Consider the following 18,629-nt stretch of genomic DNA (forward strand, 5'->3'; position numbering starts at 1 on the left):
TTTTACAATAGATGAACAATAAAACACTGACTAAATCATTTATAATTCCATATTTATAAAAAAAAAAATATGCAATTTTACTCATTACTTTATATTCAGTAAAGTTCTATTAAGCTGTGATAGGTTGTAAGGGAACAGTTTTGGATTCCTGCTAAATTATTTTAGATAACACAAAGCAAGCCTTTCCAGGTATAAGGTTACGCTAAATGTACTGGTCTTTACTGTATTTACGTAGTGAATTGTGCAAATAGCGTAACTTGCTTTATAAATGAAACACTCACATTCCTCGCATAATAGGCAACATTAGTGCTGCATGTGTTAAGCAAGTTAAACCATTTGCCTAATTCGCTACGTCAGAGCCGGATTTACAGCTCAGGAACCTGTAGGTACAGGCGTTCTGGTGCGCTAAACCCCGCCCCTCAACCCAGGCCACACCCCATATTAGGTAGGCATCCCTTCTGCCCTGTTTGGTAACCCCATTAATCTATGTAGTAGATGTGCAAAAAAGTGGGATCAGCGCATCACCAGGCCGCCTCTGAATGGCCTCTGCTCAGAGATGCGCTGGGCCCCCCCCAGAAACTAAAAACGCACCTTGAACCCAAACAGAGGCTCTGCATATACACCAAAGGCAAAACTGTTAAGTGGGAGCAGCTGACCAGAAATAAATTAAAACATAGCAAAGAAATGAACAGCGCTACTTAAAAACAGATGAGTGCTTACCTGCAAAAGAGTGCAAGCCCTACTTATGGGATAAAATACACACTGAGCATACACATGACCTGTCTACCACTTGGAGGATGTTAGTTTCCTATAACAGCTTGCATGCAACTTGTTAAGTACTTGTCCCTCCCACTGTTGAAGAAGTCTTTCCTCCATGGGAGGGGACCTAACACTAACTAAATCCTACCTATGCATATGCATAGCCTAGGCGCGCTACCAAGTAAAATTGAAAATTGCGCAAAAAAGTGGGATCAGCGCATCACCAGGCCGCCTCTGAATGGCCTCTGCTCAGAGATGCGCTGAGCCCCCCCCCCCCCCCCCCAGAAACTACAAACGCACCTTGAACCCAAACAGAGGCTCTGCATATACACCAAAGGCAAAACTGTTAAGTGGGAGCAGCTGACCAGAAATAAATTAAAACATAGCAAAGAAATGAACAGCGCTACTTAAAAACAGATGAGTGCTTACCTGCAAAAGAGTGCAAGCACCACTTATGGGATAAAATACACACCTAGCATACACATGACCTGTCTACCACTTGGAGGATGTTAGTTTCCTATAACAGCTTGCATGCAACTTGTTAAGTACTTGTCCCTCCCACTGTCGAAGAAGTCTTTCCTCCATGGGAGGGGACTTAACACTAACTAAATCCTACCTATGCATATGCATAGCCTGGGCGCGCTACCAAGTAAAATTGAAAATTGCGCAAAAAAGTGGGATCAGCGCATCACCAGGCCGCCTCTGAATGGCCTCTGCTCAGAGATGCGCTGAGCCCCCCCAGGAACTACAAACACACCTTGAACCCAAACAGAGGCTCTGCATATACACCAAAGGCTATGCTATGTTTTAATTTATTTCTGGTCAGCTGCTCCCACTTAACAGTTTTGCCTTTGGTGTATATGCAGAGCCTCTGTTTGGGTTCAAGGTGCGTTTGTAGTTTCTGGGGGGGGGGCTCAGCGCATCTCTGAGCAGAGGCCATTCAGAGGCGGCCTGGTGATGCGCTGATCCCACTTTTTTGCGCAATTTTCAATTTTACTTGGTAGCGCGCCCAGGCTATGCATATGCATAGGTAGGATTTAGTTAGTGTTAGGTCCCCTCCCATGGAGGAAAGACTTCTTCGACAGTGGGAGGGACGAGTACTTAACAAGTTGCATGCAAGCTGTTATAGGAAACTAACATCCTCCAAGTGGTAGACAGGTCATGTGTATGCTCAGTGTGTATTTTATCCCATAAGTAGGGCTTGCACTCTTTTGCAGGTAAGCACTCATCTGTTTTTAAGTAGCGCTGTTCATTTCTTTGCTATGTAGTAGATGTGTCCCCCTCCCCAAGTATAGGGAGCCATATGTGCCTCCACCTCAGGATTAAGTAGCCCCCCCAATGGGTAGGGGGGCACTTGGGGAGGGGAGCCACCTCTCCTACATAAGGAGCCTGTAGGCACGTGCCTATAATGTCTTATGGTAAATCCGGCCGTGCGCTACGTAAATTTGTAGACCCCTGTAAATTTTATGTGCACTGTCTGCACACATTAAAGAGAAACCGTAACCAAGGATTGAACTTCATTCCAATCAGTAGCTGATACTCCCTTTCCCATGAGAAATCCTTTACTTTTCACAAACTGATCATCAGGGGGCTCTGTATGGCTGATATCGTGATGAAACCCCTCCCACAGTGTGGGAGCACCAGGGTGCTGACACATACTGCGGAAGCCTTGTTGCATTGTGGGAAATAATAGCTGTTTCCAACTGCCAAAAAAGAAAGCAGCATCTTCTTCCACTGACATCACCTGTCAGCAGTAAAAATGTCACCATGTGATAAATATCCCAATGTAAATCAGGGAGTGGAAAGATTTTTACAATGGGCAAACACTGACTAATGGCCTTGTTTCCATCTGTGCGCTTCTATCCACTTCTGTCCGTTTTTTATCAGCACAATGTTACAGATTGATACATGTTGCTAAAAAACAGATAGAAGCGGACAGAAGCGCACGGATGGAAACTAGGCATTTATACATAATTATTGTAAAAATTAAGCACTTTTTTCAATACGTTATTTTCACTGGAGTTCCACTTTAAGTCTACCATCCTTTCGTCCACATGCCACATGATGAAATAAATGTGTATGTACAGTCCCCACCCTACTTAGAACTAAGCTAGGTTCCTTTTTCTTATTGTAAGGGTAAAAAAGCCACAGCTCTAAATCAGGTTTTCTGCCATCGGACTGCAGCCTAAAGCCATCTACACACGTTCAACAAAAGTCTTGTTTAAATGCACAACTATCAAACAACTTGAAGATGTTAAGAAAAAGACACCGAGAGCCCAATATGGTGTAGTATGCTCAGGACAATAGTGAATAATGTAATGTGAGAAGGTTATACTCACAAACAAGGGTTACCGCTGAGGCAACCACTGTAAATGCAGGTGAGGAGATTAGACCTGTCCTCACTCAGGGTTAAGTAGTCGCTCTCCGTAGATAGAAGAAAGGTAGGGGTGGGTCCCCCTTCCACCAAGGGTGGACACTAAAATGACTTTGATGAACAGAGGCGCCAGCAGAATAAAAACAATAATTTCGATGGGGTACTAATAAAGTGTTTATTTATGTCAGACAAGTAGTCTAGTCTGCTTTCGGAGGTAAGTCCACCACTGCCTCCCCAAGCATATTTTAAAACTTTTAATTATTGTTTTTATTCTGCTGGCGCCTCTGTTCATCAAAGTCAACTTGAAGATGTTGGACAACTTTTATCAAGACGACAAGGCGTTATCACTGATAAGAGGCGACCAACGACTGATAAGACGCAGCTCAAGTCAATACAACACAACAATAGTTAAATTGACTTGAGCTGCGTCTTATCAGTCTTTGGTCGCCTCTTATCAGTGATAACGCCTTGTCGTCTTGACAAAAGTTGTCCAGATTTACTTGAAAAAAGTTGTCCAACTTGAAGTTGTTTGATAATCGTGCATTTAAAAGACTTTTGTTGAGCATGTGTGTGTGAGCCTTAACTGTAGTAACTCACTGATGACTAATTACGCAGAGGTGGCCTTAGAGTACGCGGGGCCTGGGGCGAGTGTCATATGCGGGGCCTAGAGACATATGCTGTGGATACACGTTGTGGAAGCACACACTGTATAGGTTAGATAGGTAGGTGCCTCCAGTATAGGTTAGATAGGTAGGTGCCCCGCAGTATCGATTAGATAGGTAGGTGCCCTGTAGTATAGATTAGATAGATAGGTGCCTGCAGTACAGATTAGATAGGTAGGTAGGTACCCTGCAGTATAGATTAGATAGATGCCTGCAGTATAGATTAGTTAGGTAGGTACCCCGCAGTATATATTAGATAGGTGCCTGCAGTATAGATTAGATAGGTAGGTAGGTGCCCCGCAGTATATATTAGATAGGTGCCTGCAGTATAGATTAGATAGGGTGGTGCCCTGCAGTATTGTAAGAAAAAGAGGAGCCGCCATAGTGCATTAAATCAGATTTAATGCACTATGGCAGATCTGACGAAGGCGCTGAGCGCCGAAACGCGTAATGACGTCATACGCGTGTTAAGCATCAGCCACGCCCACCTCTAGCGAGACGGAACCCTGACGATCGGGACCCGCGGTGCTGGCCACAACGCGTCATCCTCCACTGAGGTTAGGCGGTTGGCTGTCCGCGGACACGCGCTTACCACATATACCTTTGTGAGTATAACATTGAACTTGAATAAACTTCCTCTCTTGATTTAATGCACTATGGCGCACTCCTCTTTTTCTTAGAATTCTGCCAAGCACCCTACAATGGAGCGTCGCAGTGCACGTATCTGAGAAGGAAGCGTCTGTATGTGTTGACTTGTGACTAGGAGCGCAAGAATCTTGTTTATAGCTACGATGGAGCCCTGCAGTACAGATTAAATAGATGCCTGCAGTATAGATTAGATAGTTGCCTGCAGTATAGATTAGAAAGGTGCCCTGCAGTATAGATTAGATAGGTGCCAGCCTGCAGTATAGATTAGATAGGTGCCAGCCTGCAGTATAGATTAGATAGGTGCCTGCAGTATAGATTAGACAGGTAGGTGGCCTGTAATACAGATTAGATAGGTAGGTAGGTGCCCTGCAGTACAGATTAGATAGGAAGGTGCCTGCAGTATAGATTAGTTAGGTAGGTACCCCACAGTATACATTAGATAGGTGCCTGCAGTATTGATTAGGTAGGGTGGTGCCCTGCAGTACAGATTAGATAGGTGCCCTGCAATATAGATTAGATAGGTGCCAGCCTGCAGTATAGATTAGATAGGTGCCTGCAGTATAGATTAGATAGGTGCCTGCAGTATAGATTAGATAGGAAGGTGGCTGCAGTATAGATTAGATAGGTAGGTGCCTGCAGTATAGATTAGATAGGAAGGTGGCTGCAGTATAGATTAGATAGGTGCCTGCAGTATAGATTAGATGGGTGCCCACAGTATATCTTAGATAGGTGCCAGCCTGCAGTATAGGTTAGATAGGTGCCTGCAGTATAGGTTAGATAGGTGCCAGCCTGCAGTATAGATTAGATAGGTGCCAGCCTGCAGTATATGTTAGATAGGGGCCTGCAGTATAGGTTAGATAGGTGCATGCAGTATAGATTAGATAGGTGCCAGCCTGCAGTATAGATTAGATAGGTGCCTGCAGTATAGATTAGATAGGTTCCAGCCTGCAGTATAGGTTAGATAGTTGCCTGCGGTATAGATTAGGTAGGTGCCCCACAGTATAGATTAGATAGGTGCCAGCCTGCAGTATAGCTTAGATAGGTGCCTGCAGTATAGATTAGATAGGTGCCAGCCTGCAGTATAGGTTAGATAGGTGCCTGCAGTATAGATTAGGTAGGTGCCCCGCAGTATAGATTAGATAGGTGCCAGCCTGCAGTATAGGTTAGATAGGTGCAGCCTGCAGTATAGATCAGATAGGTGCCAGCCTGCAGTATAGATTAGATAGGAAGGTGCCTGCAGTATAGATTAGATAGGTGCCAGCCTGCAGTATAGGTTAGATAGGTGCATGCAGTATAGATTAGATAGGTGCCAGCCTGCAGTATAGGCTAGATAGGTAGGTGCCCCGCAGTATAGATTACATAGGTGCCAGCCTGCAGTATAGGTTAGATAGGTAGGTGCCCCGCAGTATAGATTATAAAGGTAGGTGCCCCGCAGTATAGATTAGATAGGTGCCAGCCTGCAGTATAGAATAGATAGGTAGGTGCCCCGCAGTATAGATTATAAAGGTAGGTGCCCTGCAGTATAGATTATATAGGTAGAAGCCCTGCAGTATAGATTAGATAGGTAAGTGCCCCCCAGTACAGGTTAGATAAAGTGGCTGCAGTGCTGGGGAGAGCGGGCATAGTTGTTAAAACTCACGTGTCTTCACCGATGCTCACAGCCACCATCTAGTTCCTCTCCCAGCATCTGTGTATTGGTAACAGTGCCCCCCTGTGGTGGCATGCGGTCACGTCATCCCAGGGGGCGCTGTTACCACCAATACACAGATGCTGGGAGAGGAAATAGATGGTGGCTGTGAGCATCGGTGAAGACACGTGAGTTTTAACAACTTTGCCCGCGCTCCCCAGCACTGCAGAGGGTGCGGGGCCTCCTCAGGCGCGGGGCCTGGGGCGATTGCCCCACTTGCCACCCCCAAAGGCCGGCTCTGAATTACAGTTGTGAATCTGTGTCATTAAAGTTAAAATTAGTCAAAACTTTAAACCTGGATATTTAATTTTAACCTTTTAAAGCACAATAAGACCATAGGATTCCAAACAAGTCATATTTAGGGTTAGGGCTAAAGCTACTATTGTTTATCTCATCAATTTATTTTCACTTCATGTTTGCTTTAAGTTTGATTTTTTTTCACACTTTTGCACTTGCAAATGCATTTGCATTTTAACGGTTTACTAGAAACATTTCTTACATTGAAAATGATTTACATGGTGTAGGTGAAATTGAATTGAAGGATCTGAAGTGTAGAACTGTGAATGGGCAATAAGTATGTGAATTATCCATTGAATCTTGTAATAGCACTTGTATGTGAGTGTTTCATTTATTTATTTTTTCTATTTATTTTTTTCTAGCTTTACTATATGGATGTGCATGCATTACAGTAGCTGCCTTATCATCGTTGCTTGGAGGTGGAGTTCTTCAGGTACTGCTGATTTGTGAGTTAAAAAATAAGAAGTCCAGCTCAGTTTGCAAAAAACACTTAGGCCAGAGAACATTTGTGCGCATGTGTGCATATTTCAACAACAGACTCAACTGTATTGCTGCAAAATGTACAGAAGCATGCAGGTGTGATCAGACCCTTATCTGTTACTGAAAGAGGTGCTCCAGGCTCCTAGAAAATGTCCTAGAAAAACCTCCATACACATTGCCAATTCTCTGTTGATTATGATCACTTTTAAGCCCTATAGAATGAAATGGTTCTAGCAGGTAAACTACCTGCTGAAAATGGGAGTAAGCAGGGCAATGTTGAAATAGTAGCACTACCCAGTGCTATGTTTTCTTTTTTTCTTAGTTTAGTAGGTCTATAAAAATAAAAAAAATAAAAAATAAAGCTGATGGACACTCTGAAGGATAACTGTACTTGAACACATAATTACAAGTTGTGAGAAAACGCGGAAAAGCCGCCAATACTCAAGGTGAGGCGGCTGACTCCGCGTCCAACATGGCAGCTGGCGCGCAGTCGGAGCGTGGAGAAACCGCCGCATGCTCTAACAACAGGACGGCGGATTCCGCGTCCAATGCGGCAAGTTGCTCGCATAGGCCTGCTCCTCTCAGTAATGCGGAATGCGGAGAAAACGCCGCACGCACTGACAGCGGTGCGGCGGTTTCCGCATCCAACTCAGCAGAACCATTACAACACATGACTGGTGTGGCTGGGACTGATAATCCACACTGGTTTAGGAGGACGCGCGCGCAGAGAGGCAGGGCCTTTATGGCAGTCAGAAGAGGGTCAGCTGACCAAGCTGGTCAGCTGACAATTTCAGTAACTTCCATAGGTCCAGCACTTAGGGGAGGCGCTGGTGAGCGCTAGTGTATATATACTGGGTGCTGGTCATTCATCTGGTGTCTGCCGTTGCGATCACTACGTGGTAGCACTCAAACCTTGTCAGTATCTGTGTTTATTAGTCAGTTTCGTAGGTGTTGATGATCACGGAGCTCACACCTTAGCCTAGGAATTCTGTTATTATCTGTATTGTTATCTAGACCAGTTTCCAAGGTGTTGACGGCCACGGAACTCACACCTTAGTCTAGGAATTCTGTACCATCTGTATTATTTGTATTATCTAGTCTAGTTCCCGGAGTGTGAGCATCTTGGAGCTCACACTCAAGTCTAGGCATTGTTGATTACCTGTTATGACTTTCTGCATTCCTGACCATTCTCCTGATTTCTGATTTTGTACCTTTGCCTTTCTGATTCTCTGTTGCCAATACTCGGCTTGTCTCTGGATTCTGTACTTGCCTACTGTCTCTGTACTGTATCTGTCTGTGTGTTAAGCAGGTAACATCTCTCTGCTCTCTCTCCCTTCTGGAGATCAGCATCATCTGCAGCACAAAACATCATCTGCAGCACAAGCACAAGAACCATCATCTGCAGCCCAGACCAAGTACGATGGCGGCGCGCACAGACGCAACGGCTTCATGCTACCCACATTGGTGCTCTCTTCTATTAATTTTCTTCCTACTGACCTTCACCGCCTCACAAGCAAAGGCCAGCATCCACTACAAACGCCAGGAGCTTCTACAGATCGGATCAAGCAGCACAGGAGATTACTTTAACACGGAATCAATACCGCAGCAGATTCTTAGATCACCGGGTCTTTCGTTAACCACTGCTATCCTCGGAAATAGACGGGACAGAAAGCGAAGCAAGAGGAAACAAAAGAGAGGTAAGCGATCAGGACTGCTAACTAGACTGAGAGCTACTCCACATAAAACCCCTCTTCCTAGCGCACTGCTTGCAAATGTGAGATCCCTCGCAAATAAAATGGATGAGCTCCGACTGGATATCTCCACGTATAAAACTATGAGAGACTGTTGTCTTTTGATTTTTTCGGAGACATGGCTGGACCCCTCCATACCAGACACTGCAGTTGAGCTTGCAGGTCACACGCTTCACCGTGCTGATCGAACGCATGATTCTGGCAAGAAAACAGGTGGAGGACTATGTGTTTATATCAATAATTCTTGGTGCACTAACGTAACCATAATCAACAAGTCTTGTTCACCTGATGTGGAATATTTAATGCTGAGATGTCGACCGTTTTGCCTACCCAGGGAACATACAGTTATTATAATTATGGCAGTATACATTCCACCTCATGCCAATACTAAGTCAGCAAATGAACAACTGTTTGATATCATTAGTAAGCAACAGAATTTACACCCTGATGCAATTTTCATAATTGCTGGAGATTTTAACCAAGCAAATCTTAAGAAGGTATTTCCCAGATTTTATCAGCATGTGGACTGTAAAACCAGAGGAGAAAACACCTTGGATCATGTCTATACAAACATAGAAAAGTGCCTATAAGATCACCCAACGCCCCCCACTGGGACAGTCTGACCATCTATCTTTGTTTCTTATTCCCGCATACAAAGCCATTATCAACACTGCTAAACCAATTAGCAAGTCTGTTAAAGTCTGGCCTGAGACTGCCGTCTCTCAGCTCCAAGATTGCTTTGAAAATACGGATTGGGATGTTTTCTTTCATGAAACAGACCTGGAGACGAGTACTTCCTCTGTATTGTCATATGTTAATTTCTGTGTGGACACCATCACCGTCAACAAAAGAATTACGGTTTACCTAAATCATAAACCATGGATAACAAAAGAACTCAAGGGACTTCTAAAGAATAGAAACAAAGCTTTTAAAATACAGGACAAAGACGCATATTCTTCAGCCAGAGCAAGTCTGAAAAAAGGCATACGAAATGCAAAACTTAAATACAAACAAAGGATTGAGGAAAACTTTGAAAATGACTCAAACCCAAGGAGGATGTGGCAAAGCATTCAACTATTCACAGATTACAAAAAAGAAGAATAGCACTCAATATACACTGGACAATAACATCCCCAGCCTAGCAGAGGAACTTAACAACTTCTTTGCTAGATTTGAAAAAGACAACAATCGGCCTCCAGTCAACTTTGGGCCCACTACAGACTCACAGCCATTAATCCTTCACATACATGAAGTGCAGCAAGCACTCACAAATATCAACACCAGGAAAGCTGCAGGTCCTGATGGTGTGCAAGGACGTGTGCTCCAGGCCTGTGCTGGTCAACTAGCGAAAGTTTTTACACAAATATTCAACCTCTCTCTGTCCTTGGGTGTAGTTCTATCATGCCTTAAATCTACAACCATTGTGCCAGTCCCAAAAAATCCTAGGATAACCTGTCTTAATGATTATCGACCAGTTGCTCTAACCCCTGTCATCGCCAAGTGCTTTGAACGACTGGTAGCCACACACATCAAGGCCTCCATCCCAGCAAATCTAGATCAACACCAGTTTGCTTACCGAACAAATAGATCGACTGAGGATGCCATCTGTGTAGCTCTCCATGCTGCCCTCTCACACCTGGAAAAGCCCAACTCCTATGTTAGGATGCTCTTTGTTGACTACAGCTCAGCATTTAACACCATTGTACCTAGCCAGCTGACCAACAAACTCCATGCACTAGGTTTTGCTCCCTCCATATGTACTTGGTTATTGGACTTCCTTACTAATCGCCCTTAAACTGTCAGACTAGGAAAACAGACATCCTCCACCCTTACCCTGAGCACTGGCGTGCCACAGGGTTGTGTATTAAGCCCTCTCCTCTATGCACTTTTCACCCATGACTGCCAGCCTATCCATACCTCAATCGTAATTGTTAAGTTTGCAGATGATACGACTGTCATTGGGCTTACATCAGACAATGAGGAAGCTGCATACAGAGAAGAAGTTAGGAACCTGACTGCATGGTGCGACATTAACAACCTGTTATTAAATACAAAGAAGACCAAAGAAATTATTCTGGACTTTAGGACCACCAAAAAGACTACTTACCTACCGCTAATGATCAATGCAGAGGCTGTGGAGAGAGTTTCCAGCTTCAAATTTTTGGGAGTCACCATCGCAGAGAACCTGTCCTGGGCTGACAATGCTTTAGCTCTAACTGGCAAAGCACAACAACGCCTCTACTTTCTGAGAAAACTAAGGAGCGCTAACCTCCCACAGAAGCTGCTGGTTAATTTCTACAGATGCACTATAGAAAGCGTTCTGACCAATTGCATGACGGCCTGGTACAACAGCTGCACGAAGGCTACTAGAGAAGCCCTGCAGCGAGTTGTTAAAACAGCAGAAGCCATTATTGGCGCTGAACTACCATCACTGGACCTTTGTATAATACTCGCAGCTTGAGAAGGGCCAAAAACATTATCAAGGACAACACTCACCCTGGAAATGCCCTGTTTGAGCTCCTTCCATCAGGTAAACGTTTTAGATCAATCCGCACACACACAAACAGACTGAAAGACAGCTTTTTCCCATCCGCCATAATCTTGATAAACTCTGAATCCTCTCTGAAATAATTAACACTGTGTACAAATTGTTTAAACATCTGTAATACCTGGAATACTTGTATAATTTCTTCTCTTCCTTGTTATTATCACTATGTTCCCTATATGCACCGTGGGGTTGTCATGAAAAGTAATTTTGTTGTGTTACACAATGACAATAAAGTGAATTGAATTGAATTGAATTAACGACCTGGCTTGTCCGAACTCGAGAACTCTCTCTCCTGTTAGGAGATAGTTCACAGATCTGTCAGTGACACTTCTCCTTGGTGTCACTCACGTTCTGTCCTTCCCACTATCTCAGCCTGGCTCCGCCCCTTGGGGAGCATCAGGCCTGTGGAAGGAAGCTGATCCATAACAGTTACCCCTACTGTCTAGCACCCATCCCACGGGTGCTTTCCTCAGAGTATTACTGTTGCACCAAACACTCTCATCTCTCAGGTGTCCAGAGGTTAGAAGATATATCTGATTATCGGTGATACTGCAGATCATCAATAATCGGGTATATTCTGCATTCTCGGTGATTCTGCAGATCACCGGTAATCAGACCCTCTCTGTGTTACACCGATCGTTATAGAACGGCAGACCAAAAAATGCAAATGGACGCACACACTGACCGTCTGGGCGCACTTACCACTTCGGTGGACTCCATCAATCAAGTGCTGGGTAACCACAAAGCTATGATTGATGCTTTGTCCGGTTCTTTACGTACCCTCCAGACGGCAGTGGACGAGGTGTGATCCCCTCCTAGCACAGACATACGTATGCCTGTACCTGAAACATTTTCTGGTCACAGATCTGACTTTCGAAATTTTAGGAGTAGAGTGTTGTCATATTTTGAGTTAAGACCTAGATCTTCAGGAACCATGACCCAAAAGGTCACGTTTATTAAGACTTTATTATCAGGCGATTCCCAGACCTGGGCATACAGTCTGCCCACTGGAGATGTAGCTTTAAACTCTGTAGAGGAATTTTTTAAGGCTATGGCCATCATTTACGACCCAGACATTGCCTCGACTTCTGAGCGGAAGCTCAAGTTACTGCGTCAAGGCAAGGGTCCGGTCGAGGAGTATGCGGCAGAATTTAGGAGGTGGTCAGTTTCAGCCAGGTGGGACACCTATGCCCTTTTAGACTGTTTCCTATCAAGATTATCAGATGCGGTTTCAGATCTAATGTTAAGTCTGCCCGAACCTAAGACTGTCGATGAGGCCATTTCATCGCCAATCAGGATTGATGGTAGGTTACGGTATCAAAGACAGACCAGGGGCAGAGACAATGTTAAAATGTTGACCTATGCTACACCCCCGGTGACGCCATCTCCGCCCGTTTCTCCTCCCCCCGAGCCAATGCAGATTGGTCGGTCAAAACTGTCTCAAATGGAGCGGAGACGCAGAATTTCTGAGCATTTGTGTCTTTATTGTGCAGAGGGGGGACATAGAGTACGAAATTGCCCTAAAAAGTCGGGAAACGCCATTGCCTAGGAGTAGTTGGGGGTGATACACTAGGCGTACAGCTCTCACCCCTAGAGGATAAGCGGTTACTCCTTCCTTGTAGGATTACATGGGAGGATAAATCGGAAGTCGCTGAGGCCTTCATTGACTCAGGTGCAGCGGCTAATTTTATAGATTACGAATTTGCTAAGAAATTAGGTATTCCGTTCACCCCGGTAAAACCACCTCTACAGGTTACAGCAGTGGATGACTCTCCACTACAGCGTAACCATCCGCTGTCTCAGACACCGGAGGTGGAAGTCACTATAGGGGTGCTGCATAGAGAGAAATTGCAGTTTTTTGTATTGCGCATGACAACCTCCACAATCATCCTTGGCATGCCATGGTTACACCTTCACTCCCCTCAGATAAATTGGGCTACCGGTCAGCTAACGAGCTGGTCAGCCCACTGTTTTCGTCATTGTTTGGTGAAGGTGACCTTAGGCCAGACCAGGATTCATGTGGAGGGTGTTCCAGAACAATATGCGGAGTTTTCGGACGTGTTTTGTCCCAAAGCTGCCGATAAACTACCTCCACATCGCCCTTTCGATTGCCCGATTGATCTCCGATCAGGTTGTATGCCTCCTAGAGGTCATCTCTACAATTTGTCTGGGCCAGAAAAGGTGGCCATGCAAGAGTATATCCGTGAAAACTTAGCTAAGGGTTTCATTCGTCCTTCCCGGTCACCTGCCGGAGCAGGGGTCTTTTTTGTAAAAAAAAAAAAAGACGGAGGCCTTCGGCCATGCATTAATTACCGGGGACTGAATAAAATCACAGTTAAAAATCGCTATCCGTTACCTTTGATAGACGATTTATTCACTCAAATCACCAAGGCTAAGATTTTTTCGAAATTGGATTTAGGAGGTGCATACAACCTGGTGCGGATCAGGGAGGGCGATGAATGGAAGACGGCCTTTAACACACCCGACGGGCATTACGAGTACCTGGTGATGCCCTTCGGGTTGTGTAACGCCCCGGCCGTCTTCCAGGAACTCATTAATGTGGTTTTTTAGGGAGGTATTGGGTAAATTTGTCCTAATATACCTGGATGATATATTGATCTTCTCAGACAACCTCTCTGAGCACAGGGCTCATGTCAGATTCGTGTTACACAAGCTCAGACAAAACAGGCTTTATGCTAAATTGGAGAAATGCATTTTTGACGTGACATCTGTCGCTTTTCTGGGATACATAATTTCCACCTCAGGCCTTTCTATGGATCCCGCCAAAGTCTCTGCTGTCTTGGAATGGCCCCAACCAGTAGGTCTCAAATCTCTTCAGAGATTTCTAGGGTTTGCTAATTACTATAGAAAGTTAATAAAGGGGTACTCCACAGTCATAGCACCCCTCACCAGTCTCACTAAAAAAGGGGCAGATACCAACCATTGGTCCCCTGAAGCTCTGGCCGCTTTCTCCACTCTGAAAGAACTGTTTTGCTCTGCACCCATATTGAGACACGTGGACCCCTCCTATCTATTTATTGTAGAGGTTGACGCCTCAGAGGTTGGAGTAGGGGCTGTGCTGTATCAACGCTCTGGGCTGCAGGGAAGATTGCACCCGTGTGCCTATTTTTCTCGGAGGTTCTCTCCAGCAGAGAAAAACTACGATATAGGTAACAGGGAGCTTCTAGCCATTAAAGTGGACCCATATTAAAAATACAAGATTTCAGAAATAAAATCTATTTTCTAAAATATAATAATAAATAGCAGCCAGCTGCATGATGACAAATATAAAATATTTTACATTTATTGGAGGAACCCCTCCCTTCTTTTCAAATTGCCGGGATTTTTCCGGCAAACTGGTGGAGTAGGAGGTGTCCGGCAATGGAGGAATTGCTAATGGCTGCCCCCAGTATAATCCTAGTTATGAAAAGAGAAGGGTGAAAAGCATACACTGAAATGCTCATAGGTTTGAAGGAGTGTTTATTTATCTTTGTATGTGTCAGAGTGGTGCAACTAAATATTTTTAATTAAAAAAATGTTTGGTTTGAGTCCGCTTTAAGTTGGCCTTTGAAGAATGGCGTCATTGGTTAGAAGGAGCCGAACATACGATTACAGTCTACACGGATCACAAAAATTTGGAATACATTGAGGGGGCTAAGAGATTGAGTCCTCGTCAGGCTCGGTGGTCACTGTTTTTCTCAGGATTTAGATTTGTAATTACGTACACTCCTGGTAGTAAAAACATTAAGGCAGATGCTTTGTCCAGATGTTTTGAGCCAGAGACAGGACAGCCCTCAGAACCTGAACGCATTGTTCCACAGAAGATAGTACTGGGAGCTACAGAGACTTGGAATGACTGGACGGAGACTTTAGGTCCCTTCCAGCAGGATGTGCCTGAGGGAAAGCCTGAAGGGGTTATGTTTGTGCCACTGCCTTTTCCTCTCCAGGTGTTACAGATGTTTCACTCACACAAGAATGTGGGACATCCAGGGGTCTCCAGAACACAAGACTTGATTGCTAGATGTGCTTGGTGGCCTTCTTTGGCAACAGACTGCAAGGAGTATGTCAGAGAGTGTGCAGTATGTGCTAAAAGTAAACCCTCCCGTCTGGCACCTGTGGGAACGTTGCAGCCTTTGCCCACCCCGAGTGAACCATGGACCCATCTGTCCATGGATTTTGTAGGTGAGCTTCCTAGGTCTGAAGGCACCTCGGTCATTTGGGTGGTAGTCGACCGCATCAGTAAAATGGCCCATTTTGTGCCCTTGAAGGGACTCCCCTCGGCCCAGGAGTTGGCCGATCTTTTCATCATTCATGTTTTCCGACTTCATGGCATTCCGGAAAACATCGTGTCAGATCGGGGAGTCCAATTTGTCTCTAGATTTTGGAGGGCATTTTGCCATCAAATGGGCATGGAACTGTCATTCTCATCGGGCTACCACCCACGGACCAATGGTCAGACGGAGAGGGTTAATCAGTCTTTGGAACAATTTTTGAGGTGTTATGTTGCAGAAGCGCAAACTGATTGGGTTAAGTTCTTGCCATATGCAGAATTTGCGCACAATAATTTGAAAAGCGCCTCTTGTGGGTTCTCTCCGTTTCAGGTGGTAACTGGAAAGTTGTTCAAGTTTTCCCCATTTCCAGTAGCCTCCACTCCGTTTCCAGCTCTGGAGGCTTGGCAAAAGTCGTTCAAAAACATTTGGGGGATCGTGAAAAGCAATTTGGAAAAGGCTTTTCAAAGTCAGAAAGGTCAAGCTGACAAAAAACGATCCTTAGAGTGGAAGTTCCGACCAGGAGATCTGGTCTGGGTCTCCACTCGTCATTTGACCCTGAAACAACCAGGCCCGGATTTCTGCAAAGGCCACAGAGGCCACGGCCTAGGGCGATAAAATCAGATAAGATCAGAAGGGCGGCATGACTTGGAGAGAGAAGAAGTCATATGTCAAAGTAAATCATCTCCTCTGTTCCCGCAGCGCAGCCAGCCAGCGCCCTGCTCTGCACTAATAGAGGAATTCCAGAGTTCCCCAATCCCTGCACCTCTCACTTCCTGATGTGTTATAACAATCAGGATCAATCATAACTGTCACCTGATGATCCAATTATTTATATGGATCGACATACAGTACAAGTGGATGTGAGAAATACCAGGGATTTACATTACAAAGAAGATAAAACTAAGTTCAGCTGAGTTCTAATGCAGGCATTCACAAACATTTCTGCTAGTTTCTTCGCCTTCTCTTTTAGAGCTGTGACACTGTCTGACCCCAGCAGTTGTAAATTACACTTTCTTATCTAGCTGTAATTTATTGCTTTTTTTTCTTTCTAGCCAGTGATCTCCTCTCTGCTTAAGTTAACTCTTTCCTGACTCATTTTCTGTCCTTCATCTCCGACCATCTATGATAACTGCTGCAGCCTGGAATAAAAATGCTGTATGCTTCCCTTTCATTGCTACACTGTCACTGTCGCCTGAGCTGTTACTACCTCTATGCTAGTGTGTATGGTTTGGCAGCCTCTTACTTTCCTGTAGCAGTAGAACATTGTACCATCTTAGCCATCAGCAAAAGCAGAGAGTTTTGAATCAGGGTGATACCATTTATTGGCTTAAAAGAAAAAGAGTAATCTTTCTGCTAATAAGCCTTCTTCAGACTTTGTTCCTGTATACTGTCTATATGTTAAAGCACACCGCCATATGTACATTCAGCATTCAAAAGAGATACGTAGATTTTTCAGCAAATATAAATAAATGTCATTCAGATGCTTTAAAGTGGAGCTGAACTCTTGCACAGGACAGAAGGAAACCATGCAGAGACATGCACCATGTATGTATTTAGAGAGCCTTTCGAATTCTTCCACATCTGTGTCTAATCACAAATTTGATATTTTCCCTGTGTCACCTGACTGCCACAGCATATAAGCTTATTTTAAAGCACAAGATGTTAATATATTTGCTTCCATGAAAGTAGGAATTAGACACACTGTCTATTTATTGCAGGATTTGTATCAGCTGTAACAAAGAAATGTTTTTTCTTTAACCACTTCAGGACCACAGTCTTTTCGCCCCTTAAGGACCAGAGCCTTTTTCTCCATTCAGACCACTGCAGCTTTCACGGTTTATTGCTCGCTCATACAACCTACCACCTAAATGAATTTTACCTCCTTTTCTTGTCACTAATACAGCTTTCTTTTGGTGCTATTTGATTGCTCCTGCGATTTTTACTTTTTATTATATTCAGCAAAAAAGACATGAATTTTGGCAAAAAAATGATTTTTTTTAACTTTCTGTGCTGACATTTTTCAAATAAAGTAAAATTTCCTATACATTTGAGCACGAACGTTATTCTGCTACATGTCTTTGATAAAAAAAAAACCATTCAGTGTATATTTATTGGATTGGGTAAAAGTTATAGCGTTTACAAACTATGGTGCCAAAAGTGAATTTTCCCATTTTCAAGCATCTCTGACTTTTCTGCGCACCTGTCAGGTTTCATGAGGGGCTAAAATTCCAGGAAAGTACAAATATCCCCCAAATGACCCCATTTTGGAAAGAAGACATCCCAAAGTATTCAGTGAGAGGCATGGTGCGTTCATAGAAGATTTTATTTTTTGTCACAAGTTAGCGGAAAATGACACTTTCTGACAAAAAAGAAAAAAAAAAAAAGTTTCCATTTCTTCTAACTTGCGACAAAAAAAAATGAAATCTGCCAAGGACTCACTATGCTCCTCTCTGAATACCTTGAAGTGTCTACTTTCCAAAATGGGGTCATTTGTGGGGTGTGTTCACTGTCCTGGCATTTTGGGGGGTGCCTAATTGTAAGCACCCCTGTAAAGCCTAAAGATGCTCATTGGACTTTGGGCCCCTTAGCGCAGTTAGGCTTCAAAAAAGTGCCACACATGTGGTATTGCCGTACTCAGGAGAAGTAGTATAATGTGTTTTGGGGTGTATTTTTACACATACCCATGCTGGGTGGGAGAAATATCTCCGTAAATGACAATTTTTTATTTTTTTTTACACACAATTGTCTATTTATAGAGATATTTCTCCCACTCAGCATGGGTATGTGGAAAAATACACCACAAAACACATTATACTACTTCTCCTGAGTACGGCGATACCACATGTGTGGCACTTTTTTGCACCCTAACTGCGCTAAGGGGTCCAAAGTCCAATGAGTACCTTTAGGATTTCACAGGTCATTTTGAGAAATTTGGTTTCAAGACTACTCCTCACGGTTTAGGGCCCCTAAAATGCCAGGACAGTATAGGAACCCCACAAATTACCCCATTTTAGAAAGAAGACACCCCAAGGTATTCCGTTAGGAGTATGGTGAGTTCATAGAAGATTTTTTTTTTTGTCACAAGTTAGCAGAAATTGATTTTAATTTTTTTTTCACAAAGTGTCATTTTCCGCTAACTTGTGACAAAAAAT

The 18,629-nt window shown here is 44.0% G+C and overlaps 1 protein-coding gene across 2 annotated transcripts in view; it reads left to right on the forward strand.

The window, feature by feature from the left end:
* Window positions 1-18,629, forward strand: part of SLC5A5 (solute carrier family 5 member 5) — a 305,199-nt gene that overhangs the window by 231,142 nt on the left and 55,428 nt on the right. For both annotated transcript variants that reach the window (XM_068234114.1, XM_068234113.1), the window contains exon 11: window positions 6,790-6,860. In XM_068234114.1, the coding sequence (XP_068090215.1) occupies window positions 6,790-6,860 (71 nt within the window). The remainder of the gene's footprint in view (window positions 1-6,789; window positions 6,861-18,629) is intronic.

This window comes from Hyperolius riggenbachi, chromosome 1, assembly GCF_040937935.1.
Source record: "Hyperolius riggenbachi isolate aHypRig1 chromosome 1, aHypRig1.pri, whole genome shotgun sequence".
NCBI lineage: Eukaryota > Metazoa > Chordata > Amphibia > Anura > Hyperoliidae > Hyperolius > Hyperolius riggenbachi.